This window comes from Manis javanica, chromosome 1 (assembly GCF_040802235.1).
Source record: "Manis javanica isolate MJ-LG chromosome 1, MJ_LKY, whole genome shotgun sequence".
Taxonomy (NCBI): domain Eukaryota; kingdom Metazoa; phylum Chordata; class Mammalia; order Pholidota; family Manidae; genus Manis; species Manis javanica.
The window spans coordinates 7869541-7895764 of NC_133156.1; the positions used below are offsets into that span (position 1 = coordinate 7869541).

General features: G+C 34.6%; 1 protein-coding gene across 4 annotated transcripts in view; it reads right to left on the reverse strand.

Moving 5' to 3' along the window:
* The window catches only part of XPO4 (exportin 4), a 121857-nt gene that overhangs the window by 47095 nt on the left and 48538 nt on the right, over positions 1-26224 (reverse strand). For all 4 annotated transcript variants that reach the window (XM_073225046.1, XM_073225197.1, XM_073225130.1 and 1 more), the window contains 3 exons: positions 24888-25026; positions 14720-14836; positions 13847-14000 (listed from right to left, as the gene is read on the reverse strand). In XM_073225046.1, coding sequence (XP_073081147.1) covers positions 13847-14000; positions 14720-14836; positions 24888-25026 — 410 coding nt within the window. The remainder of the gene's footprint in view (positions 1-13846; positions 14001-14719; positions 14837-24887; positions 25027-26224) is intronic.

The window sequence follows — 26224 nt, forward strand, 5'->3', positions numbered from 1 at the left end:
CTAAAATCACATACATAATGTGAGTCTCATATAGTCTTCTTAGAAAAATAGCATTTTCCCAAAAGAAATATATTCACTAGGAAACAAAAAAAGAACAAAGGCAAATATGAATCATACCCAAGAAAAACCTCCATGTCGGAGTATGCAAATACCAATTTGACCCAAAGAAATAGTTCATGTAAAACTCGAACAGATGCTCATTTAAAATTCCCCCAGACTAAAAATCAGTTCTTATGATGTTCAGATGTTCAATATCAAACATGCTTCAAACAGAATACTATCTTTGCCATACATAAAGTAATCATAATATATTTGTAGGTGTTTATGAAGTTAATTCACTCAATGACACGGACACAAAACTGAGATTTTTAAGAAATGGGCAAGCTGTTTGGGTGCAAAGACAACAGTTATGCCCCTTCCACTGCGAATCAAATGCCCAGCTTGCAATGTATCAATTAGGCAAACATTCTCATCATTCAATGGGAAATTTCAACAATAGTTATTCAAAACCACAGCTTTCAAAAATTAGATATAAGTTCAAATATTGTATTTTCATTAAAGCCCAAATCATTCACAGAGAAAATTAAAGGCAATTTTGTGGCAAATGCTTTGGAAACCATTTTTAAAGGACTATTACTTAACTTCCTTTAAAAATATCTAGTGTTACTTTGTGCCTAAAGAGTGAGGAGGGGCACTGTGAGTTGTTTCAGAAGAGGAGTCTCCTTGCTTGTTTCTGAAAAATCACTCCAAAAATGTTCTGCAACTCCATCTGATAAATAAAAGCAAACTCAGATCAAGTTCATTTAAATCTCTTTCCTCTTCCTTTACCTGCCCCCTTGTGGACGTGCCGGGAAAGAGATGAAGGCCAAAAAAAAGACAAACTCTTGGAAATTGAAATAAAGTAAGCCTGAATTTTAATGAGAAAAAAAAAATCAGCCTTTAAATAATACTAAGAGTTTCCAATAAAACTAAGAGTTTCTACTGAAAACTAGAAGTTTCTAAAATATAATATAAAAACTAAATGTACAAAGAGCATATGCTCCATAACACTTGTAGATATCATTATATAAAGTAGAAATGGAAAGACCTGAGTTTAAGAGAGGATTCTTTACAGATACGAATGGAATGAGATTAACTGGAAATGTTCACCTAAACATCGGGTTCAAAGGAATCTTTAAATCCTATTTTTTTTAATCCTGGTTTTAGCCTCTCCTGAGTTGGTCTGTTTTAAACATACTGTCCCTTGTGCCCAGTCTGTGTGGCCAAATTTCCTTAAAAGGCTGACAACCGGAATATTTTTAAGATTTGAATTCCTTACATTTTACCACCAGCAAATGGAGATCTGTGAGTTTAATAACTGACAACTATTAGAAACTACTTTCCCCCTGGTTATTTCACAGTTTCATTTGAGTTTTGTTTTCCAACTCCAAACTTTGAAAGGATTTTTATCTCTGGCTTGATGTTTGCCTTCTATTAAGAAACATCATAACTCACCTTGCAAAGAGGTTACATTAATTGTTTCTGAAGAATTAACCTATAACACTGCAGACTTAACTACCATCTCTTTATCCCTCAGCCTAGCATTACCACTGATACCACTTTTTTCATAAAAAACACACACATATTCTAGTTTGGATGAGAAAATACAACCATATAACGTGATTACAAATAATCTCTGTACTAAAAGAACATGTATTTATCTCCAAAAGCATTTTGATAAAATTTTATTTTTTAATTTGCTATTACCAACTAATTAGTTTCTATGTATAAGAGGCCCCAAACACCACTTCTTCTCAGATAATTTTTAATGTAGAATACTTTTAAAAACAAAAGATTAGCACTAAAATTCAGAAATCTAGTACTTCCATTTTTAAGACTATTTAAAAAGTGATTTAAAATTTAAAGCAATTATTTCTTTTAAAAACAAGTTTAATAAAACAAGTTTGCTTTTAAAAAATTTCAATAGTTTTGGTTTATAGTACTACTATAACATGGTGATATCTGAACATTACACTGCCTTATCTTTTTTATCCAAATATATCACCAATAAAAGAGAAGTCTGAGAAGTCTGACAATGAAGTGGTTATTTATGAAGTAATTGTTTATTATATATATTATATATTTGTCAGACTTAGGAGACACATGAATCACAACAGACTGATATGAGTTAAATAGCTATCATTTACTAAATTCCTAATCAGAAATATGTATAGGGCTATGGCCCTATACAAATCTCTAAAATAAATACTGAACTCAGCTAATTTTATTTTATATCAGAATAATTAATTTTTGACCAAATAAAATAAAATTCAATCAGTAAAACAGCCCTTTAGAGCTGCTTTTGGTCTTCTAATAATCCTGTTTTTAAAAAAAACTTGTCCACATCTAATCTCCACCTTCCCATGTTTTCACCAAATTAAAAAATCAGGAGTTATAGAACAATGCCTTCTCTGTCATAGTATCAAATACAAGCTTGCTCCCTCTTTGCAAGGTTTCAAATTCTCAAGTGCTAAAACCCAACCAGTCTTCTAAACTCAAAGCTATCTTAATCCCCTAGAAAATCACTTGCAACAAGATGTGAATTCAACTGCACCACAGCAGTAAAGAACTAACTCTCTGTTCCCTGTCCCCTCTCCCACAATCCTATCTAGCTCTAAAACTCTCTGCTTAGGAAAGCTCACCAACTTCTGAGAAATCAAAGGCATTTAAATGTACCACCTGTCCTACTCTGTAACTGCATGACCAGAAACACACTAGGCTAAGAGCCAGAAGGACGGAGCTCAATCGCACACTGCTACTGTCACCGGATAAATTCTACCAAGTCTGGAACAAGTCTTGAGGTCTCAAACAACAAACAATATTAACAGTAAGCACACACATCTTAACAGGAGGGGGGAAGTCATCTTCGGAAATACAGGGGTCCTTACATATGCAAATGAGTTCTTCCTCATCTACTACCTAAGGTTATCATTTTGTGGAGGTAACTGACAGTAAAAAAGACAATTAAATGAGTCAGACAAGAGCTACAAATTATCCTTGAGCAAATATGGAGAGTCTGAAAATTTCCACTGCTTATTCTTACAAGTAGTTCACAATTTAGAAAGATCTTGTAGCAACACTGTACATTTTACAATAGTAATAAATACTTTAATGTCTCCATCTTTCCATATTCTTTTTATGCTATCTCATAAGTAAAACAAAGTTTCAGAAGTAAAGGGAAGCCCAGTTTTTCTTCTCACATATTTAATTTTTATTAAGTATTAATTTTTGGAACAAGAAAAGCTGCTACTTCATTTTCTGGCACAACATAAACCAGTAAGCCCAGTCTTACAGACACACTTAATCCAAGTAACCAAAAGTCTTTTGAAAGTAAGGAGAACTGATCTCACCTGAATGTTTTCCCAAGACTTGCCTCCAAGTAGTAATGTTGGCTTTACTGGAAGTCCTAATTTAGGTGAAAGCTTCTGTATCCCATTACCAGTTTATGATCCAGTTAGCTTTCCCTAAGAGATTGAGTTAATTTTTTATACCAAAACTAAATCTGATCCACAAAAATAGGATATCAATAAAAGGCAGTGTAACCAAACTAAAAAAAGAAGTATTACTGAAGCCAACATAGCAAACATACCTGCCAAACATTCTTATTACAAAACGATATTGTCATTTATGATTGCCAACACCCTTAAGCATTTATGGACACCAGGTGAACTACTAGCTAACAATATTAGCAGCATAAACAAACATCTAAGAACTGAGATAACACTTCTGAATAACCTTACCTCATAGTTAAATAATATATATTTGTTAAGCATCTATTAACAACATGCTAGACACTGTGCAAGATGCTAACAATACAGTGAATGAAATCATGGCCCATGTTTTTGTGAGCTTCCAAACAAGTGAGTAAACAGATATTACTCAAAAAGCTAACAAATGAAAATTTGCAACTAAGAAGTGAGCTAAGTGGGAAAAATCATATATAACATGTATATGAGAAGCCATAACAAAAGAAACCTCACCTAGGGTGCACAACTGAGGCACAATTAGAAGGTCATTTTAGGCAAAGAAGGGAAGAAAGTATCCAGGCAGAGAAACTCCGTGTGCAAAGATGCCAGGGCAGAAGGAAACTTGGTCTGTGAGTGCAGCTCTAACAAAGAGAGACAGGAAGAGAGTTTAGGAGGGAGGCAGCTATCAGACCACCCAAGATCTCAGAGCCCATTTTTAAATGGGGATGATGGTATGACAGATGATCCCAGGACCAGGACACATTCAGTACACAAAACCAGAATAAAAAGCAGGCAGATTTCGTCTTAGTCTCTTTCAAGAGAGAGACCAGGGCACAATGGCCAAGTAATTAGTCACTGAGCCAGGGAGGGATTCTAATATCTCCTAAATCGCAGAAACTATAAACATTTTCTATGACCCAGGCTTGGGGTGGAGGATACTTCCATAAATCACCCTCTGCACATATAAAACCAACATGTAATAATACATAAAAAAAAAAATTTGCAGAAGACATCATGGATATAGGAAAAAATTTAAAAATCCACTAAAAATACTATTTGAAGTAGTAAGTTCAGCAAGTTACACAGCCCAAGATTAACATTAAAAAATTTGTACTTCTACAAACTAGCAATGAACAATATGAAAATAACTTTAAAATCAACTCCATTTACAAGTGAATTAAAAAGAATGAAATACTCAGGAATAACTTGCAAATGAGGTCTAATACTTCTACTCTGAAACTATAAAATAGTGTTGAAAGAAATTAAAGATCTAAATACAGGAAAAGACATCCCATGTTCATGGACTGGAAAACTTAACATGGTTAACATGGCAGTACTACTAATTGATCTACAGATTAAACATAGTCCCTATCAAAATCCCAGCTGCCTTTTTTGAAGAAATTGGTAAACTGATCGTAAATTTCATACGAAAATGCAAGGGACACAGACAAGGCAAAATAATCTTAAAAAAGGAAAACAGATTTGGAGAACTCATACTTCCTGATTTCAAAACTTACCAAGTTAAAATATTAAGGCAGCATGGTGCTGGTATAATAAAGACCAAATGAATATTACTGAGAAGCAAAATATACACTGTCATATGTAGTCGAGTAATTTTATACAAAGGGGCCAAGACAATTCAATTAGAAAAGAATAGTTTTTCAACAAACTGTGAAGGAATAACAGGATATTCACATGCAAAATAATGATGCTAGACCACCTTACACAATATACAAAAATTAACTAAAGATGGATGATAGACCTAATATATGACATAAGTAAATACAGTATGAAATTCTTAGAAGAAAATACTGTATTAAATCTTTGTGGCCTTAAGAACAAAGTCAGATGATTAACACAACACAACTTACTTCTACAATACTCAAGACAGTGTGGTACTGGCACGAGAATAGACAAATAGATCAATGGAACAGAATAGAGACCAGAAACAGACCCACCCACAGGTAGTCAATTGATCTCCGACAAAGAGCAAAGGCAATACAATAGAGCAGAGCCTTTTCAACAAACAGTGCTTGAGTAAGTGGACATCCACTTGCAAAAAAATCAATTTATACAGGACCTTACACCCTCCCCAAAAATTAAATCAAAGTGGACCACAGACCTAAATATAAAATGCAAAACTAGACAATTCCTAGAAGATAATATAGGAGAAAATCTGAATGACTTTCGGTTTAGCAATGACTTTCTAGATATAATTCCAAAAGCATGACCCATGAAAGAAAGAACTGATAACCTGAACTTCATTAAAATTAAAAACTTCTGCTCTGTAAAAGACAGAGAATTAGATAATAAACCACAGACTGGTAGAAAATACTGGCAAAAGATATTTCTGATAAAAGACAATTATCCAAGATACGCAAAGAACTTTTAAAATTCAACAGTAAGAAAAACCTGGTTAAAAAATCGGCCAAAGACCAGACACCTCACAAAAGGTGATGTAAATTAACATATGAAAAGATACTCCACACCATATGTCATCAGAGAGATGAAAATTTTAACAATAATGAGATACTACTACATATGTATTAGATAGGCCAAAAACTGACAACACTAAATGCTAGCAAGGATGTGAAACAACAGGAACTCTCATTCACTGCTGGTGGGAACGCAAAATGGTACAGCAACTTTGGAAGAGAGATTCTTACACAACTAAACGCACTCTTACCATACAACCCAGCAGCTATACTCCTTGGGATTTACCCAAAGGAGCTGAAAACTTATGTCCACACAAAAACCTGCACTCAAATGTTTATTCCTAATTGCCAAAACTTGAAAGCAATCAAGATGTCCTTCAGTGGGTCAATGGATAAGTAAATTGTCATCCATACTATGGAATATTATTCAGTGATAAAAAGAAATGAGCTATCAAGCCATGAAGAAACACAGGGGAACCAAACGCATATTACTAAGTGAAAGCCAATCTGAAAAGGCTACATACTGTATGATTATAACTATGACAGTCCAGAAAAAGCAAAACTATGGAGACAGTAAAAAGACCAGTGGCTGCTAAGGGTTTGGGAAGAGGGAGGGATGAATAATGGCAGAGGGAAGAGGTGTTTTAGGGCAGTGAAACTACTGTGTATGGTTCTATAAAGGCAGGTATACATCATTATACGTTTGTCCAAACCCACAAAGCACTGAGTGAACCCTATTGTAAACTACGGACTTTGAGTGATAACGACGTGTCAGTATAGGTTTATTAATTATAATAAATATACCACTCTAATGGGCATATTAATAATGGGGAAGAAAATTTGCATGTGTGAGGGAAGGAGGAATATAGGAACTCTCTATACCTTTTACTCAATATTGCTATGAACATAAAAATGCCCTAAAAATAAAGTCTATTTTAAAAATCTTTGTGACCTTGGGTTATACAAAGCCATCTTAAATATATCAAAAGCATAAGCAACAAAATAAAAATATAGATAAACTGGACATCATCAAAATTAAAATTTGTTTCAAAGAAGATCATTAATAAAACAAAAAGACAACCCAAAGAATGGGAGAAAATATTTGAAAATCAGGTCTCTGCTAAGGGATTTATTTTATATATTTATAATATATAAAGAACTCTTATAAAAGACAAATAACCCAATTTAAAAATGGACAAAGGATCTAAGCAGACATTTCTCTAAAGACAACACACTAACGGCCAATAACCACATGACACAATGCTCAATGGGTAATGCAAATCTAAGCCACAGTTAAGGTACCACTTCATACAAAATGGGATGGCTTTATAAAAAAGGACATCTAAGTATTGATGAAGATGCAGACAAAATGGAATACTCATATACTGCAATATTAATGCAAAATAGTACATGGAATAGTACATAGTACATGGTGCTATGGAAAACAGCCTGGCAGATTCTCAAAGTGCACACAGAGCCACTGTATGACCCAGCCATCCCATTCCTAGGTATGCATGCCCAAGAGAAATGGAAATACATCTGCATAAAAACTTGTACACAAATGTTCACAGCAGCATTACTCTATTGTCTTTAAAAATTGGGAAAAAACTCCAAGGGCCATCAACTGATCAGCATATGGACAGAGAAATAAAAATGTTGCATATCAATACAATGTGATATTATTTAGCAATACAAAAGAATGAAGTACTGATACACGCTACAACATGAATAAACCTCGAAAACATGCCATGCAGAAGAACACCCCACATATTGTACAATTTCATTAAATAAAACATCCAGAATAGACAAATGTATAGACAGAAAGTGGATTAGCAGTTGCGATGGGGTGGCAAGGGGGCAAGGGATGAAGAGAGGGAGGTGGTAGTGACTTCCAAAAGGTATGGGATTTCTTTTTGGGGTGATAAAAATTCCCTAAAATTGATGTTGGTGATGGTTATACAACACGATGATAGACTAAAAAAAATTAATTACACACTTTAAATATGTGACTTGTATATGAACTGTATTTCATTTTTTTATGAAAAAAATACTATTTCTTGAGCCTCAAAATCTATGCTGTGTCCATGTCTTTTGTTTAAATCAATGCCACATATAAGTTTTTGAACATGAATTATCAATTAATACAGCTGTTTTAGTGAAAACATGTAAGATACATCAAGTAGACATTTTAGATGATTTATTATAAAAGTGAATTAAAAAACTTAGACTTCTGTATATAATTCCCACTTCTTCCTTCTTTGTAAAATAAACCTGATGCATAATGAATAATATTCACTACACTAAATGAATTTAAAAAATAGATAATCTGAGATTAAATATTTAAAAGGCTACAGTAAATAATGTTTACCCCAATCAGATTACATTTCCATAATTTCTATTCAGTTAAAAGCTACGCATTTGGGTGTGAAAGCCTGTTTTGGCAGTTAGGTCAGAGAACTTCCAGACTATCCACCTCTCTTGTGCATTCAATTCCAACACATTAGTTGCTCACCAACCCTAGCGTAGGGTCAGTCACCAAGGCAGATGTAAGAAGAAAGGGCACAGTTACAGTACACTTCAGGGAACTTGAAAGTCCAGTCACGCCCGAGCTGGGAAACCACAGCATTGGCGCTGCTCACTGGGCTCTCTGACAGCCAGTGCAGGTGGGCTGTCACGGAATTTTTATGTGTAAAACCACGCTACCAGAACAATGTCAAGAAAACAATGACTCTGCTTTAATGGTAACAGATTCACATACACAAACACTTCTCCCCAAGTGCAAATAATGACCAAATCTGCTAAAGACAACTGACTAGGGTAGGAAGCACAGTTCTAACATGGCAAAGGCAAACTTTATTTAACCCATAATGGATTAAACCCACATGGTCTTAATGCTCTCTCTAAATTACACCTTCCTTAGAAAAAAATTAATTCCTGTAATCAAAAGCAAAATGTATAGAAAGGTCTTCAAGAATTCAATTTCGATGGTAACAAACCAAAAGTCTCTATACTTTCCTGAGTATTCACTTCTCGCTCAAACGTAACATAGGGGAAAACATATGATTCAGTGGTCAGCTCTCTTCCCATCCTCCCATCACTATCACTTTCCAAGTAATACAACCTTGAACTCTAAGTTTCGGAGTACCATCCAGGACTGCCTTGAAGGTAGTGGCATTCACTAACAGTTTACTGAACTGAAATAACCTAGACTGATACATAGAATTAAGAAATGGATATATTTCTTTATAAGTATTTAAATAATTTTAAAGAAATCATTTTCTAGTGAGAAGCACTGCACTTAAAATAATTAAGTCAGACCTGCCCAAACAGAACCCTGCATAAATGCTGCAGCTTCCTGAGCCAAAGGTGGAAGGAACCAAAAAGATGGCGCTGCTGGCACCTGACGTTCAACTTCTAAATCACTAAACGACTGAGGTACAAGAGTTAAAATGTGTGGAATCCAGTTTGCTCTTAGAGAGACTTTTTTCTAATGTACAATCTCTTCCTCCCTGCTCCTTAACTGATTTAAGCTATATAAAGCAATAACTGAAAAATCTGTGGGCTTAGAACGAGAAAATAGAGCTGCACAGCACTGCTCAGGCAGCGGCGGACGGCTCGGTGGGCCTGCCTGTTTCTGCTCTCCAAGCACCTGCAAGTCAACATCCAATTTTTTTAGTTTTGCTAACTTTCTCCTAAGACCAAACCACCCTACCATTTATGACAGTTACAGAACTATAGTGTTGTACAGAGGGATAAAACTATAGTGTAGAATACAGTAGCAGGATATCACAGGCAAGAGGGGAGAGACAGGGAACACAGAACAGATATAAGAACCACCAAAGTAAACAAAATATTTTGTTAAATATTTTTTTAAACGCTATATAGGTAATATAATATATAATTCAGTACAATCAATTATGACCTAAGACTAAAGAGATGACTCCCCAAATAACCTATCCTTCCAATGGCCTAAAGTCAGAGGCTTTTCTTACTGTGTCCTCGGGATACCTTCCTTGCAAAGCAGAAATATCTCTAGAAGGATCACATATAAACCAGTTCACACACTGAGTAATGACTTTACAAATCTTTCTTTTTAAAGTGTACAACACCAGATTTAAGTAGAGAATAACTGGAGGTGGGGAAACTCAAAAAAGAGACGACTCAAGGAAAAAATTCCACAATGGCTTTATGTATTCTTTTCTTCATACACACATGCACACATTTAAAAATTCCATAGGACGCTGATTTCTACCACTGCGTTTTTCTACTTTTGAACAACCCTGGACAAAGCCGATCAAACCAGCATTTAATAGCTGAGAAACTTGGATGGCGAAGGAAGGCACTCCGTATTTCCTAAAGTTTACTGTCTTCCTCACTACCTGAACTGCACCTGGGCCATCTCAACATCTACAACACTGGCCGATCTAACACTATAATATCACATTTTCTTTCCTAAATGCTGACTTTTTCCCCCTAGGCAATAAACAAGTTAATCTATCCAAAATTTAAAGTACAAAATGAAACTGCACCTGTTCTTGTCCCAAACTCCCACTCCCTCTATTTCTCACAACCTGTGCTCCACATTTCCGTCCTGCTTCATCAATTACCAATCACTACTCTGCCACTGAAATGACTTTAGGCACCTACACCCTTCATCCCTCACAAACAGAGCTCCCTATGTATCTAGCCTGATACCCAGTGGCCTATTTTCCATCCACATCTTACCCATCACTAACAGATCATGTCTACTACCATCCTTTGAAACACTTATCTACCTTTGCTTTCCAGACTCCCTGCCTGATTCTTCCCTCCACTTGCCTGAAGGGGCCTATGCAACATTTTTTGCTTCTTCCTTCTGACTGCTGTTGTACCCAAAGGTCCTGACACTGGTCCTGTTTGCTGCTCTGAATGATTTCTCCCAGTCCCTTTACATTAATGGCCCCATCACAGGAATATCTCCTCAAACTTCATCTTCACCTCCAATCTCCCTCTATCACTTAAGGTTCTACTGCCAGGGAGCAACTGACCTATAGAGAAAGATTTCTAACACTTGGCATGATTGATATTTTTAAAGCCTTTACTGAGACTTAATCCACATACTGCACAGTTTACTCATTGAACTTAACCAAATGTCTGCAGACAATGCCAAATGTCCCAAGTGTGAAATATCACCCCCCATGGAGAATCATTGCTGCAGTTATGATTTCTTTAGTGAAAGTCTATATGCACATAAATCTCAACAAAAGATGATTGCAAAACAAGTACCAAATATGACATTAATACCCTTAAATACTATTAAATATCTAAAAATTGAATCCATGTATTCTTTTGTTAATAACTTTCTTCACATCCTAGCTCCAATGCTGAATCAGCTTCAATTAGTTTTCCTGATTATTTCTATAGTCATAAATTATATGGTACAAAATGTTAAGAATTGGTGAATCTTGGTAAAGGGCATATGACAATTATTTGAACTACTCTTGTAGTTTTTTACATTATGTTTTAAATTACATTAAAAGAAAAAGAAAAAGCAGTTACAAAAAAATATGTATAGGGACTGATATTGATAATTTAACATAGTCTCATTTAATATGATACCATTCTAAATGATCAACTATATTTGATACAAAATATACAACACATTTTATAAGGTCTCCTTGCTATTTATCTGTCTATCCTAAAAGGCAAATCATTTTTAAAATAGCCATCAATTTAATATATGCTTTAACTAAATTAAATTTGATCATTAGATCATCTTCAAGGTACAAAGCTAAACAATTATTCAGTTCCCTCTTCACTGAACAGACCTCTAAGTAATTGCCAAAATCAGAATTATGATAGAATTGGGTTCCTTGAATTTCCCTAGTTAGCACTGAAAACACATCTTGGTTTAATTCAACTTCTATGTTCTTTCTCACCCACTTAGAGACAGGAGCACCTAACTGCAGTTCAGTGAGCCAACAATAGCTCCTATAAACATCCGTGATCACATAAGAACTCATCTGTAAGCCATTATGTAGAATACCTACAAGTCAAGATCAAGATCTACTTTTCTTTAAATAAGGAATTATTTCCTTTGGCAACACTGAAGCAGTGCTTATTATTTTTAGATGACAGGTTTTCCAAAGTTTTAACTAAATACTTTATAAAAATATTTTCTGTATGTGTATCTTTAGACAAACTTTTGTTTCCAAACTCCCAGAGCACACTGTTTCCCTTTACAAAACAGTCACTCTTCAGCCAACTACACTTTCCCTTAAAAGAGACTTTAAAGTTGGCTACAATACATGCAGTGTAACTTTCATTTTCCCCACATATATAATTCATGTTTTGACAGTTCCATATGGCCTGCTACTTTTCAAATCTGTCTCAAAGTTTTTCAACACCTTTCTTTTTCTAACAAAAACTGGAGCAAAAAACTGTATTTTAGCACTCAAAGGGTAGTTTTTTAAAAAGCAAACCTAAGAAAATATGTGCCCCTTAACAAAAAGAATGCATTGAAGATATAAAATTGATTATTAAGAGAAAGATGATTAGAGACTAGGAATAAAAGGAGAAAGTGATTAACTACCCTATAAAGCAGCAGCTAACCATGACTGTCTTTGGGAAAGAAAACTGGAGAAACTCAGGGCTTGAGTCACAGATTCACTATCATACATAGCATTTTATGGTTAACTTTCTATTAACGAATATAACAGAAAATAATAGAAATGTAACATACAATAACTTGAAAATAAAAGGTTTTGCCTCACCCCACCACCTTAAAATCCCACAATTTTACCAGCCACAAATAATTAGCTAATTTCTCTGCACATGAATGTGATAACTCTTGGCTCTGTTAGAATAAAGATGAGTCTCATCCTAAATCTATGATATGGCTGAATACCTATTTCCTGTTTATCACCTATCTTTGTCTCCTAAATAAATTCCCCTCTCCTGACCCCCCAAGAAAGGATTAAAGATATCTAGAACAGGTTAAGTTAAATTTCCTATACATTAAGAGTATACGTATCACATAAATAGCTAGCTGATGAACTTCTTTACAAGGAGACTATTAAGAGCTCAACAAATAGTACCTAATTCATGAGCTTTAAATGTATTATTTCATTTAATTCACTTAACAATCCATATCCCCATTTTACATTTGGAAAAACTGAGACTCAGAGAGGTTAAATAATTTGCCTAAGATCTGCAGAAAATTGAACCTAGTTTTGTCTGATTCGACTATAGCTCGAATGGGCAGCCACTACACAGCACTGCTTTCAGTGTGTCAAGAGGGAGCAAATGTTCTAGAAAAGCAAATCATACACATTAAGGAACTGCTTTCTAAAATACAAATTTCCCCACTTTAGTGACAGATAAAGAGGCAGATATATGTATCTATAATATAACCCATTTAAACTTATTTTGTATTACTAATAAATAATTTGCTAGAAATTAAATTTCATAGTTTTATATTGGAAAATTCTTCTAAGAATAAACATACTATTACCTTATTGTGTACACTTGAACAGTATCATCATCCATAAAGATCAAATGAAAATATGCCAGTTTTAAGAAAAATCAGTCAAAAAATCCAATGTAATTACAAGTTACAAGGAGAAAATGATTGTTTGATAATGTACTTCCACATTTTTTCTTCCTAAGGAATACTGCTATTCCATAACAGCCATATTGATCTAATGTTTTCATTTATTCAACCCTCTTCTACGAAGTTGCAAATGAAATTTTAAATCTAAGCAGCTCACTGCACTGTGTATTCATAAAATATAAGAAATTAAATTCCATTTCTAAAAAGACTAATTTTCTTTCAACATGTTTTATATAACTGCAGAGACAAAGAATTCTGTTATAATTATCTATGAAAATTACCACAAATAAACTATTCATCTGTTGAAAGGATATAATTTGGAGGAAGAAAATTCCAACTCAAGACTTGATTGGCAAGTGCAAGGTAACGCTGAAATACCGAAGACAGCTGAGCACTAAGGTTTTCCCGCCGGCTGAACTCCTGCAGAACTTCCACAGTTAACATGAAGATCTGACGAAGGTCTTCTTCCTACAGTAAATAAATCACAAATAGTTTTGTATCAAAAGCTTATTCGAAATGTATTACTTCTTAGGACCATAAAGCAAAACAAACAAAAACCTTAAAATTTCCTATGGAAAGCAGTATTTCTTTGAGAACATTTTCCATTTTTAGTTTTGCTCATAATTTACATGATATGCATTCAAGTTTTGAATTGACGGTAACATAAATGTTTCTCTGTAGAGAAGTGACTCTTTGACAACCACTACAGAGTTGGAGGGGTCAGTCTTTAGTGCAGAGCCCTCGGATTTAAGCCAATGCCTTCACATAACTTCACTTCAGAGCCAAACAATACATCTGAGACAAAGAGTCCACACCATCTGCAATAACATTTTAAATACATGGCCCCCACTGGCATTCAGCCAGGCCTATTTTTAAGGCTGGCAGAGTCTCACCAATTGAATTAGTTATATCTAAACACAGTAAGAACAAAATAAACTAAGGATCTTTAGAATAGCTATTTCCTTTTTGTTTTGTTTAAAGACTAGAATTAAGCAAGTAATCTTAAATTGTCAACTACTTTTACCAAACGTATTACTTTACTATATTCTATGAAATCACAACACTAATCTTTAAGTACAGGCTACTACTCAACTAGATAAAAATAAATGTTCTCACTCCATTAGGAACAGATTGTATAGAAAGTGTATGATCTAATAATTAAAATATAAGAACAAAAATACCAATACCTGAAAAACTCTTTTACAGTTACCATGGAATTCCATACTCAGTCCAATGTTGCTAGTCTTACTTGAACTTGAGAATTCACTCAACAATGCAGTTAGAATAGAACAGGCCAGAGTTTGCTGAAATTATTTGATAGGAAAAAATTGTGAGGAAATAATTTTTTTTCCAGCACATTGTTTCAATACAGTATTTGTTCGAAGAGCATTTTCTCTGTATCTTTATATCTTATACTATCAGTCAGAAGATTAGGTATAACAAACATTATCTCCCCTTTCTAAGTGGCCTAGTAGTTAATAACATTTCTTCAACTTCACCTACACAGATCTAAGATTTGAACTCAGGACATATACCTAGTCAATCACAGACTGCAAATGGTATTTTAAAGACAATCATTGTTGAATGTGTTAATTTCATTTAATTTACACAACAATCCATATCCCCATAATACATTTTAAAGAAGTGAGATTTGGAGAGGGTAAGTAGTAAGGCCAGCTGAGATTTGAACCCAGACTCTCTGTTCTGACATCTGTAAAATATATTCCCAAACAGATGAAAAGTAAAATAGATGTTACAGTCTTTTAAGTATTAACCAGGTAGTATACTCAAGTTTTTCTAAACTGAAAGTGAAGACTTTGTCAATGTCTCTATCCAACAAGAGCCTAACATTGACTCACTGATTTTATTCATGAACTATTTAGAGTCAAGGTGCCGAGGATGGAGAGGACACAAATTATCTTGGCATGTTTCCAGGAATTAAACAGAAATATGCACACTACCTCTGAACAACAGAAAGATTAAAGTCAAGACGATACTATTTATGCACGCTTATACAACAGCTGAACACAGTTCAGTTCATACCCACCCACCAACTGCCACATCTTTGTTCAGAAATGCTTCTGATGTCAATACCTTGACCTTACAGATGCTTATCTTGGCAAATCTGAGCAAATATACATAAAATTAAATTCCTAAAGATTGGCATGAGTTGATATTTGTTGAAGCTAAATGATACATGAGTGTACATTTGTCTATTATTGTGTGTGTTTGGAATTTCCTCTAAGCAATGTAAAAAAGAATTAAATCCCTATTTACCCCTTAATCTCAACTAAAATAAGCATGGCTGTATAACTAATATTTATAAATGGCACACTAGCTCATACATTAAACAGTTTCTCAGACTTTTCTACTCCAGGAAACCTAACAATCGAGAATACATGCAAATTCCCTCAGGAATCGGGGGGTACAGACCAAAGTGCTTTCAACAATGAAAGAAGTACTCTGCATAAGCCTGGTTTAGCTTAACACACACACACACACACACACACACACACACACACACACACTGTAATTTTACTTCAAAATATAATTTGTTTTAATATAAAAAGGTCCCCACTTCCCCAAACTGTCAAGAAAAGTGTACAAGTTTAACCACCTTTGCATGGTCCCCAGCATGTGGTGGAAGAAACCTGGTCTGAGAAACCAGGCACTGAAGAGCTTATTACAGAAAACGGTGTTTATTGCATATTCACTTCATTTTATAGTTCAAAGGGAATCTTAGAAAATCTTAGGAAATCAAGTACAATCTCTTCATTTTATTAGTTAATATAAATTAGTTTTAAAAATGGCTGTCTTCTAAAATGGTGAGTAATGATTAAAGTACTAGCAATCAAAACCTTACAAACACATTTAAATAACATAGGGATCAACCATGAACATAGTTTTTAAATACAGCTAGACTTTCATGGATAAAGTAGGTATTAAATTCAAATTTTAAAAATTCAAAAGGAAAGGTTAACTCAGAGGGATCTAACATGATGTATTCCTAGATCCCATAATTCTGAAAACACTTTCTTGGAACACTTTTTTTTTTGTCTTTTCGTCTTAGCTTTTTCTCCTGTCCTTTCTAAATAAGATTTCAGTGCTAGCACATTATAAACCCAGAAGCTCTCATTAAACTCAAACATATCATTCTTACAAATAAATCACAAGTTTCATGCAAGTAATTTACAAATGGCCAGAAACTGCTTTTTAGTGCCAAACCATACTCACTACAAAATGGCATCTTTTTAAACTATGACTATATCCAAATTTTCAGTAACACAACTTAAATGACTGTAACATGTAAAAAAAGGTTTGCTTTTATGTGAAATACACATTTCCTAAGATTACATAAATGTCAAGATATGAAAATACAAGTGAAGGGCAGGAGTAACAGAAGGTGAGAATCTTTCTCAAGTACTACTGCTCAGAAAAGGGACTTTTAAAAGTCTCCTTTAACTATAAATTTTATCAAATAAAGAAACCTCCATGGGATGGGTTTGAGATGTACCAATTAAGATATCCCTCCAAAACAGCAAACTTTCACACTAGTGAAGAACAAATTCATCCATAAAAGAATGTACATTCTTGATTCATGATAATTAAGAACAAAATGCATTTTTATTATAGACTTAGCTCTTGGTATATAAGACCATTTTGTTTTTAAGTAACTTTTTCTTCTTATAAAAATAATTCATCTTCATTTTAGGAAAACTAGGAAGTACAGAAAAGCACACAGAAAATAAAATTGCCCACAATCCTACCATTCAGAAGTTATTACTGTAACATTAGTTTATAGTTTTCTAATTTCTTAAATGTACAGGTATAAATTATTTATATACCATCAATCCATATTGTCTTGTATTCTATTTTTTTCCACTTTATACTTACAAAATAAAAAGACAAATTTTTTAAAGTAAGTGTGTTCTTTTCAAATTTACCAGACTTAACAAATACATAACAATAGATTATACAACATGGTTAGGGTATTACCAGAAATCAGTTATTCTGGTTTTAACCTTCCTAAAACTACCAGCTTTCAAAGAGCTAAAATTCAATAAAATATTTTCATCATTAAAATATACCAAACAGTTTAATCCTTAATGTGAAAAATACACTACTATGGTTCAAAGGTGCCGAATTAATGGAAATTCTTGGAGAAAGGTGATTAAGCACTGATTGTACAATAAGAAAACAAAGCATTTCTACACATATCGACAAAGTAATTTCTCCCTATTTGTAGAGTAATTAAACATAATAAAATGTGTCTAAGACTCATTTCCCAATATGTTTATGAATGTTCGTTATTTGATTATCAATTAAATCTCATTAAAATAAAGTCACTATCTCAGTGGGGTGCACTGCGTCATAACAAAGACAGCTATGGAAACAAGGAGGTCCTAAAGGAGAAAAGAGGACAGCCCCTCAGGACAGAAGAAAGAGAGCCAAAGGGGTGGGGGTAAGCATCAGGTCTACCTGAGAGAGACCACAATTTCTGTTTCTCTTAACCTTTGGAGAAGGTTCCTGTCCGCTTGCCTCAGTCTTCAGATCTCAGTGGTCACCCACATGTGTCATCTCTTAACTCCCCCTCCACTGATCAGTACCTTCCAGGCTGTCTCTGTGCCCTTCATCACAGTCAGGGCCAGAGATCATTTCTGTACTAGAGACAGTGACTCTGATACTTAAGACACTCAGAAACAAAAGCTGTTGTAAATAATTCAGAGTGGTGAATTTCAGTGAAATCAGATCAAAGTTGAACAACTAGTATACTGATTAATAAGCAGTATACTAAGGGATTGTCATATTAAAGTTAACAGGGATTAGACCAGTATAAAATACCATTAGTACAAACCCTAAAGACTTACAATAGGAGGTTAACACAACCATGATTCACTTATCCAAGATCATAAAGAATTAAGTTAATATAAGTTCATTTCCCAAATGCAGCATTTTTCATGAAACTTACTTCATGTAAATTTTCCAAAAGAATTATTTCTAAGGCAATTATTATATGATGTTATTATAAAATGAGTACTTGGACTCTACTAAAATGTATGAGGCTTTATACCTTTCGACAAAGTGGCACCAGAACCCAGTGCTTCCTCATTCATGTCTGCACCATAGTTTTTCTCAGTCATCCTTTGTTGGTGTCTATCATTCACTGCTGCTAGCATTTTGACTAACACTAACAAGTAGTCCTAAATTGTTAATTTTCAGTTTTAACAAGTTAGAAAGCAAGTAATAATTTTTATTAAAACTATATCTAAAATAAATTCTAAATAAAAATACTCTATAGGACTCTCTGGAGTCTAGTATAAGAACCTTACTATTTAGATGAAGGATTCAGAAAATCTGGGTTCTAACAGTCCAAGATCTACCACTTCAAGTAACTAAGGGCAAATCACTTCATCTACCTTGGCCTCTGTTTTCTCATCTCTGAAAAAGGTAACTGTCTTTTCTGCCCTGCCTAATTTATGACTGTCCAAAGGTTTAAGTTAGAGAATGCATGTAAAAATATTATGTAAATATCTTACAGAGCTTACCATAAGGTAAAGTGGGAACAGTATTTTTCATCTTTATCATAAAAAGTAATCACCCATTTTGGCTTTTTGGTCTTACTTCTTGATTGTTAACCTACATTCCACCAAATTAAAATTATAACATAAGTTACTAATTAAAAAAAGAAAGCCATTAACTAAAGCATCACTAAAGCAATACAGTAGATGTGCAGTAAATGTTACCTAGACTAAGGAATCTACATTTATTTCTATCCCTAATGCTGTACTACACAAGGGAAGGTAGAGGATGAGTACATGATGTGTTTCATTTTTTTAAGGTACTGATAAATTTCAAAAAGAAAATTTAAATATGTAAAACAAGTAGAAGAAAGTCAATGAAGTCTCATGGTTATGAAAGTCTAAAATTTTCTCTCATTTAAGTACTGAAAATTCACAAGTTAATTCACTTACAACTTAAGTAACCGTTTTCAGATTGAAAGACATATAGCAGCATTCTCATTTCTAGTAAAAACCACTAATTTCATGATAGTGAAAAAATATCCTTCAGAGACAGCTTGCCCTACTCACCAAGCTTACTGTGACAAGGACAAGATATTCAAACACTAACTCCAGCTGACAAAATAAAACACTCTTGTTCAGAAAGAGGATTGTGTCTTATAATAGCCTGGCTCTTCCCCCAGGAATTATTCTTTTTATTCTTGGTAATGTACTGTAATAAGTATTACCAAGAATAAACTTAATGAAAAGTTGCCATACATGAAGCAGACTTCCAGCTGCTCCTCTAAGCAAACATCAATGAGACTTATGATAAGAGAGATTAAGTTGGCCACCACATCCAGGGGCAGCCGTGCTGCAGATGAGTGGATTTCTCACGGACTGCTCTCAAGCAGGCAAAGAGGAAGAAAGGAGGCTTAAATGTTAAATTCAATAGCTTTGAAAGTGATTTAATGTATGCCTACTGCTTTCAAAGGAAATGAAACAAACAAGAAACATTAAAATTTTGCTTTAGATAATAATTTAAAATAAAAAATGCAGCCACTTTCTTTAGGAAATAAAGTCTCCATATTTATCCCTCTCAGATTAGTAAGGAGCAGGTCTGACACTGCAAACTCAGAGGAAGTAACTACAGCAACCTTTACCACCGTAACAGGAAAACAGCCTATCTACAAAGACAGGTATGAAACAACAAACTATTTTGTTTGTACAACTGTAAACACATAATCACCCTAAGAATATATGATGACACATGAAGACCATTTCAAACTGTGTTTTAAAAATATAATCTTAGAAAGTATTTTTAATTAGAATTTTTCCATATAACTATCTGTAGAGAACCAAAACTGTAAAGATATTTCTTAAAGCATTTAAAGGAAAACTAATATGTTGATTACATATCTTTTAAATATACAATTAGTTTCCATTCATGGATAATAACATAAGACTTTCTTCTGATTTTCAATACTTAAAACATTATTTGATAGAAAAGAGATGATTTTAATATAGTTCATGTCCCAAGAGTCTATAAATAAAGGGGTAGGAGACCATCAGGGAGATAAGGCAAACACTTGCTGAATGCTTACTGAAATGCACTTCGCATTGTCTTTCCTCTTCTGGGCAACCCTGAACTGGATAGCAGCACTTTTATTTGATATATTAGTAAACCAAGGCCTAGAGAAGTTAAATAGTTTGTAAAAGTTAGTTAGGTAGTAAATGACAGAGTTGGGATTTAAACTAAGTGTGAATCACAAATCAAAATCAGTGTTGTATTACACTACACTGCACCTAAGCTTATTTAAACGTGTACATTAGAGGAGTACAGGAGACGGACCACCAAAGGACACTCTTAGAAAGGGAAGAGGAAAAGCCAGACGACATATAGTTTCTGACTTATGAGGGTTCCTGGAAGCATCAATTTAGAAGAGGTCTGAGGGGAAAGTTAGTTATCTCACTTAATAATTCATGAGGTCAACACTTTCTTTTACCTATAGAAAACCATGAGTCAACTATGGTGGGTCAACTATCACTTCTTTACAAATACCTGTTAAAACCAGCTTTATAAAGTTTCAAGCCAACATTCTATCAGTGTTCTTCTGATTTTATCACTCTACTTTCTTATCAAAGTTGTTCTTCTGATTTTATCATTCTACTTTCTTATCAAAGTTTTAAACCTCTCTCCCATTGCTATTCATGTCTCTGAGACTAAGAATATCTTAAGTAAAATTCTTGAACCACTCCCACAAATTCTTCACAGTCTGAAAGCAGACAGAGAGGATGATATATTAAAATGTTTTATCGGTCTGTAACCTTAATTTTTAGACCTGCTGAATGAGCTAGTTTCAAGCTGCCAAGCAAGGACAAGCAGGGATGGCCACATGTGGGCATTTAACTTGCCATATAAATGTAGAAGTATTTTTTAAGTTTAATGTTTTCAGTGCAGTCACCAAAATAAATTCATCCAGCAATCCTGAAATTAAACTCTACCTCCCACTACTGACTTCCTACTACAATAAAAGTTCTTAACCTTGTCAGTAGAAATTCAAGTTTTAAAAATCATCTTGGATTTTTTATTGTTTACTTATATTATTTTTTTTCTATTTTTTGTGGTATTTTTTTTCAAAAATATTCTGGAATATTTCATGAGAATATTAAATTTACCCACTATCCTCAAAGTGTATGCACTGTGACTGAAGCAAAATCTCTAATCAAACAGCTACATCTATTCCAATCATTCTAAGAACATCAATTATTACAGTGGCTCAAAAAAATCCAGTGACCAGGTTACATTGGGACTACTTTTTGTGGTGGGTCAAATTACCCAAAGGGAAAGGAAGTGGAGAACATAATTCCTGAGTAGGTGCTCATTCCTGAGAGAGACAAGGTACTCTTGATCCTTTGCCTTCAGCATAGGTACCAAGAAGCTACTTGTGGGGATGAGGACAGGCCACAGGAATTCTACCTGAACACTGAAATCCCAGCCAACATGATCAGCAAATTAAACTAAACAAGGGAAAAGGCATTAGTTATAAGCATATAGATCCCAGAGCAACTGAATAAGTTTCTAAAGTTTAAATCCTGGTCAGTTGCAATGAACTGGACTCCTTTACTGCATATTGTCAAATGAATGAGCTAGTTTCAAGCTCCCAAGCAAGGACAAGTCTTAAGTAGAATCTAAAATATGAAGAGTAACTTAATTCAGAGCACTAGGGGCTAAAATAGAATTTCCAAGTGGCAGCCTCAGTTCTAAACCTTTTCTCTACTAGTTCTGGCCAGTTATACCCACTACTTTTCTTCCCTCGACCACAGGTGACAGCCACCATTGGATGTGCACAAAGACATTAGTTAAGCAACAAATATTAACACAAATTCATGCAAATACCAAGATTACCACTACACCACTAATGCAGGCAATCCTGAAGCATCAGCATGTCAAGAGCAAAGCTCTTCATCAGAAACAGAGACCAGGTTTAGCAATACGGAGATTTTGAGAGTGCAAAAATTAATGTAATTAAAAAGCAGCTTCTGATCATTTTTTACCTCAAAAATTTTACATGAAATCTTATTTGAGGACTAACCTCAAGAGAGCTTCTCACAATATACAACAGCCAAAATGACTCATAAAATGTAGTAATTCAAACATGCACATTTTTTAAATTAAATTTTTATAAATAATTAAACTTTACAGTATTAAGAATAAGTGAAAAGGACCTAAAATCAGGCCTTTGAGATTAATAAATCTCTAAAACTATACTGTCCAATATGGTTGCCACTCGCTACATGTGGCTATTTGACTTTAAAATAATTAAAAATAAATCAAATAAAAAATTCAGTTCCTCACCTACACCAGCTACATGTGTGCAAAATATGCATCAACACATAAAGTTCTATTGGACAGCACTACTCTTGAAGAAATCTGCCACAAAATTTTATAGATTATACATTTATGAATATCCACACAATTAAAATCAAAATAGGTATGTTCTCAACCTAAGATAGGCACAGTCGCAGGGGGGCCATCAGGTGAGAAATTGCAGATCAACAGAGGTGAGGCTTAGAACCTCACCCCCCCGTTTTGAGAGAAATCTCCTGCATCCGTGGATGTTTTATTGCCCTTGTCTAGCTTGGATTAACACTTAGTCTACAGGCACACACCTGATCACCTACACTTGCTCTCTTACACCACTAAACTATGTTTTCTACCTTTATCTTGCATCTACCTACCACTTCAGCATTTTATTAAAAATAAAAATAATAATAATAATAATAAGGGAGAAATGTGGGGTTCACATATAAATCAAGTATAAAAATCAAATGAATATTCATATTTGACCTAATTGTTTATAGTTCATAATGCGTGATCAAAACCGAAAGTTTCTGTGATGACTGCCCTTGTACTGTTCACCATGTAAGAACTTATTCACTATGTAAGAATTTGTTCACCATGTAAGAACTTGTTCGTTATGCTTCAGAAGATTGGAGACTGTTGAGAATTAGGTTTGGGGTGGATTAATGATTGTGCATTGAGTCCCCTATATAGAATTTTATTGTTGTTAACAACCATTTGATCAATAAATATGAGAGATGCCCTCTCAAAAAAAAAAATAGGTATGTTCTCTATTTTGACTATGGCAACAGTTCACTGGTATACACAACTGAAGTGCACATTTTAAATGGATGCAGCAATGCATATAAATTATTTCTCAATAAAGCTTATAAGGAAAAGACGCATGACCTCTGGTTAATTCCAAAGGCAAAACAAAAAATACTTAGGGTATTTGGAACAGGAAGTTCCAAAGTCCTGGCAACTTCCTTCAGTCAAGACCCTGGTACATCAAGCCAGGGGTCCCAACCAGAGTGGAGCACAGATGGCTAGAGCTGAGAAGTGAGTGCACATCTGCGTATAGCAAGAGGTGGGGGAAGGAGACAGCCCAGACACTGCGGACAGTAAGGGACAAGGTGCCTCACCCTCCTAGAGGGAACCAATACACCCTAACCCCACGAAAACAAAACAGTTATTAAAATCACGCCACTACGGAGGGGCCACTGAAGATGTAAAGTAATTCATAAAGAGTTGTAAAGTATATAGCCTCACACAGATATCTTTCAAATGATGCAAGAAAATAGGGAAAGTGAAAAAAACTACCCAAATATTTAAAGATTAAATACCTGAGAATCAGAACAGTCCAGTATTACCAAGCTCAATTCTATGTTGAGTTAAAGATCATTCAGCTGATCAAAGTCAATAGTTCAACCGAGGATCACACCTCATCACTAACGCCAACTCCAACCCCTCCTGCCTCTGACAGAGTCACTCTTAGCACAACAAGTTCTTAAAAGGTAGACAGGAGACTGAAAGGGGAAAAAATCAGTCAGGCTCCCCAGAGCATTTTAGTCAAGAGCAATGGTCCCCAGAGGACAATAACACCTTGACATATTTGTATAGCAACATTTAATAATCTTTGTTGTGTATCATTTCGTATTTTATTCAAACATTTCTATTATCACTAGTAGTTGTCACACATTTTATTAAAAATGGGGAGAAATATTCAATAAAAGAAATGGTTAAAAGCATTACAGCATATAAGCTTCCAATATTTTACACCATTAACATGATTATGAACACTATGGAAACGTGGAAAAACAGAATCAAATGAAAAAGCAAAGTATTCTATATGTATCTATAGTATGTGCACATACAAAAAAGAACTAGAAGATGAAAATTGCTTGATGTTTTTAGACTGTGCATTTTCTTTTATGCAGATACCCATTACCATTGCTATTTGTGTAGTACAAACATTTCTTAGTATTTATAAATAAAAATAATTAGCACACTTACCACAGTGGGATTGCCACTACTTATCAACTGGCTGACTTCATGAAAAATGCTTTTGCAGTCAACTGATTTATCTAATGATCCTCGTTTTACAATTACAGCTACTGCTAATAGAATCTGTTCCCGAACATATTTTTGGAGGCTGAAAAACACAAAAATCATGAAAAATTTTACATGAATCTAATATAAAAATACTCCCAAATTTCTCATTATGCTTGAAGGTACTAATAATACCAGTTAGCTATCTGATTAGCCAAAGATTCCAAAGCCAGAAGTCCTGCGTTCAAACCCATCCTCCATTATTTACTAGATATGTGTCCCCAGGCAAGACTGTTTTCTCATCTGTGAAATGGGGGTAACAGTAACAGAGTCGTTACAAGGACTACAGGTTTTTAAAACTGTGTCTGGTGCATAGCATGCAACTATAAGCATTAGCTGTTTTAGGCAGTGTTCAACAAGTGTGTCAGTTCACTAAGAGCCCGATTAAGATTCTACCAATTAAGAGGTAAATTCTAATCTAACGTCCATCTCCAACCAGTAGTATAATCTTAAGTCCATTCCTAATGTGAAAAAAGCAACATGCTAGCTATCTAAGATACAACATATGGAAACATACAAATTGTAATAGAACTTTTTAAATTTTCATTCCAAGTTCTGTTCCACAGTGTGGTAGCAGAAGCACTGATCCCAAGTAGAAGCATTCTACAAAACCCATTAGACCACAAGGGCAGGGAGACTGAATTGCCTTTCACAACTGTTTCTTGAGGGTAAGACTCAGAAGACATAATCCTGAACCGTATTATCCAGCTTCTAGAATACCACAAGGATACAACCACCATGTGCCATTGGGATAAAACCCGAATCCCTTAAAATGGTTTATAAACTGTGTGACCCACCCCAGCTTTCCTGAGACACTCCCAATTTCCCTGTTGTCCAACATGTTTATAATGCTTTCTTTCACCCTGAAAAGTATCCGGTTTGGACATCAATGATTTGGTCACCCACTTCTAAGGTGCCTCATGGCCAGGGACCTACTCCCCTCTCTGATCTCACTCCTTCCACATATACCCAAAGCTGCAGATATACTCAGCTTAAGTTTCAGTTCCTGGTACAAGCTCATGTACTTCCCGGCCTCTGCACTTGGATGCCCTCTGCCAAAACTGCGATGTTACTTTCTCCAGAGAGCATTCCTTGCCTAGTTCCTCTACACATGCCTGGTCATTACGAAGGAGGATGCCCCCAGAACAACAGACATTATTAGACATGTACACAAATGAACAAACATGTCTATGTTGAGACTGAGGTGAAAACTATTCCTTCAAAACACAGGCTTGAAGCAT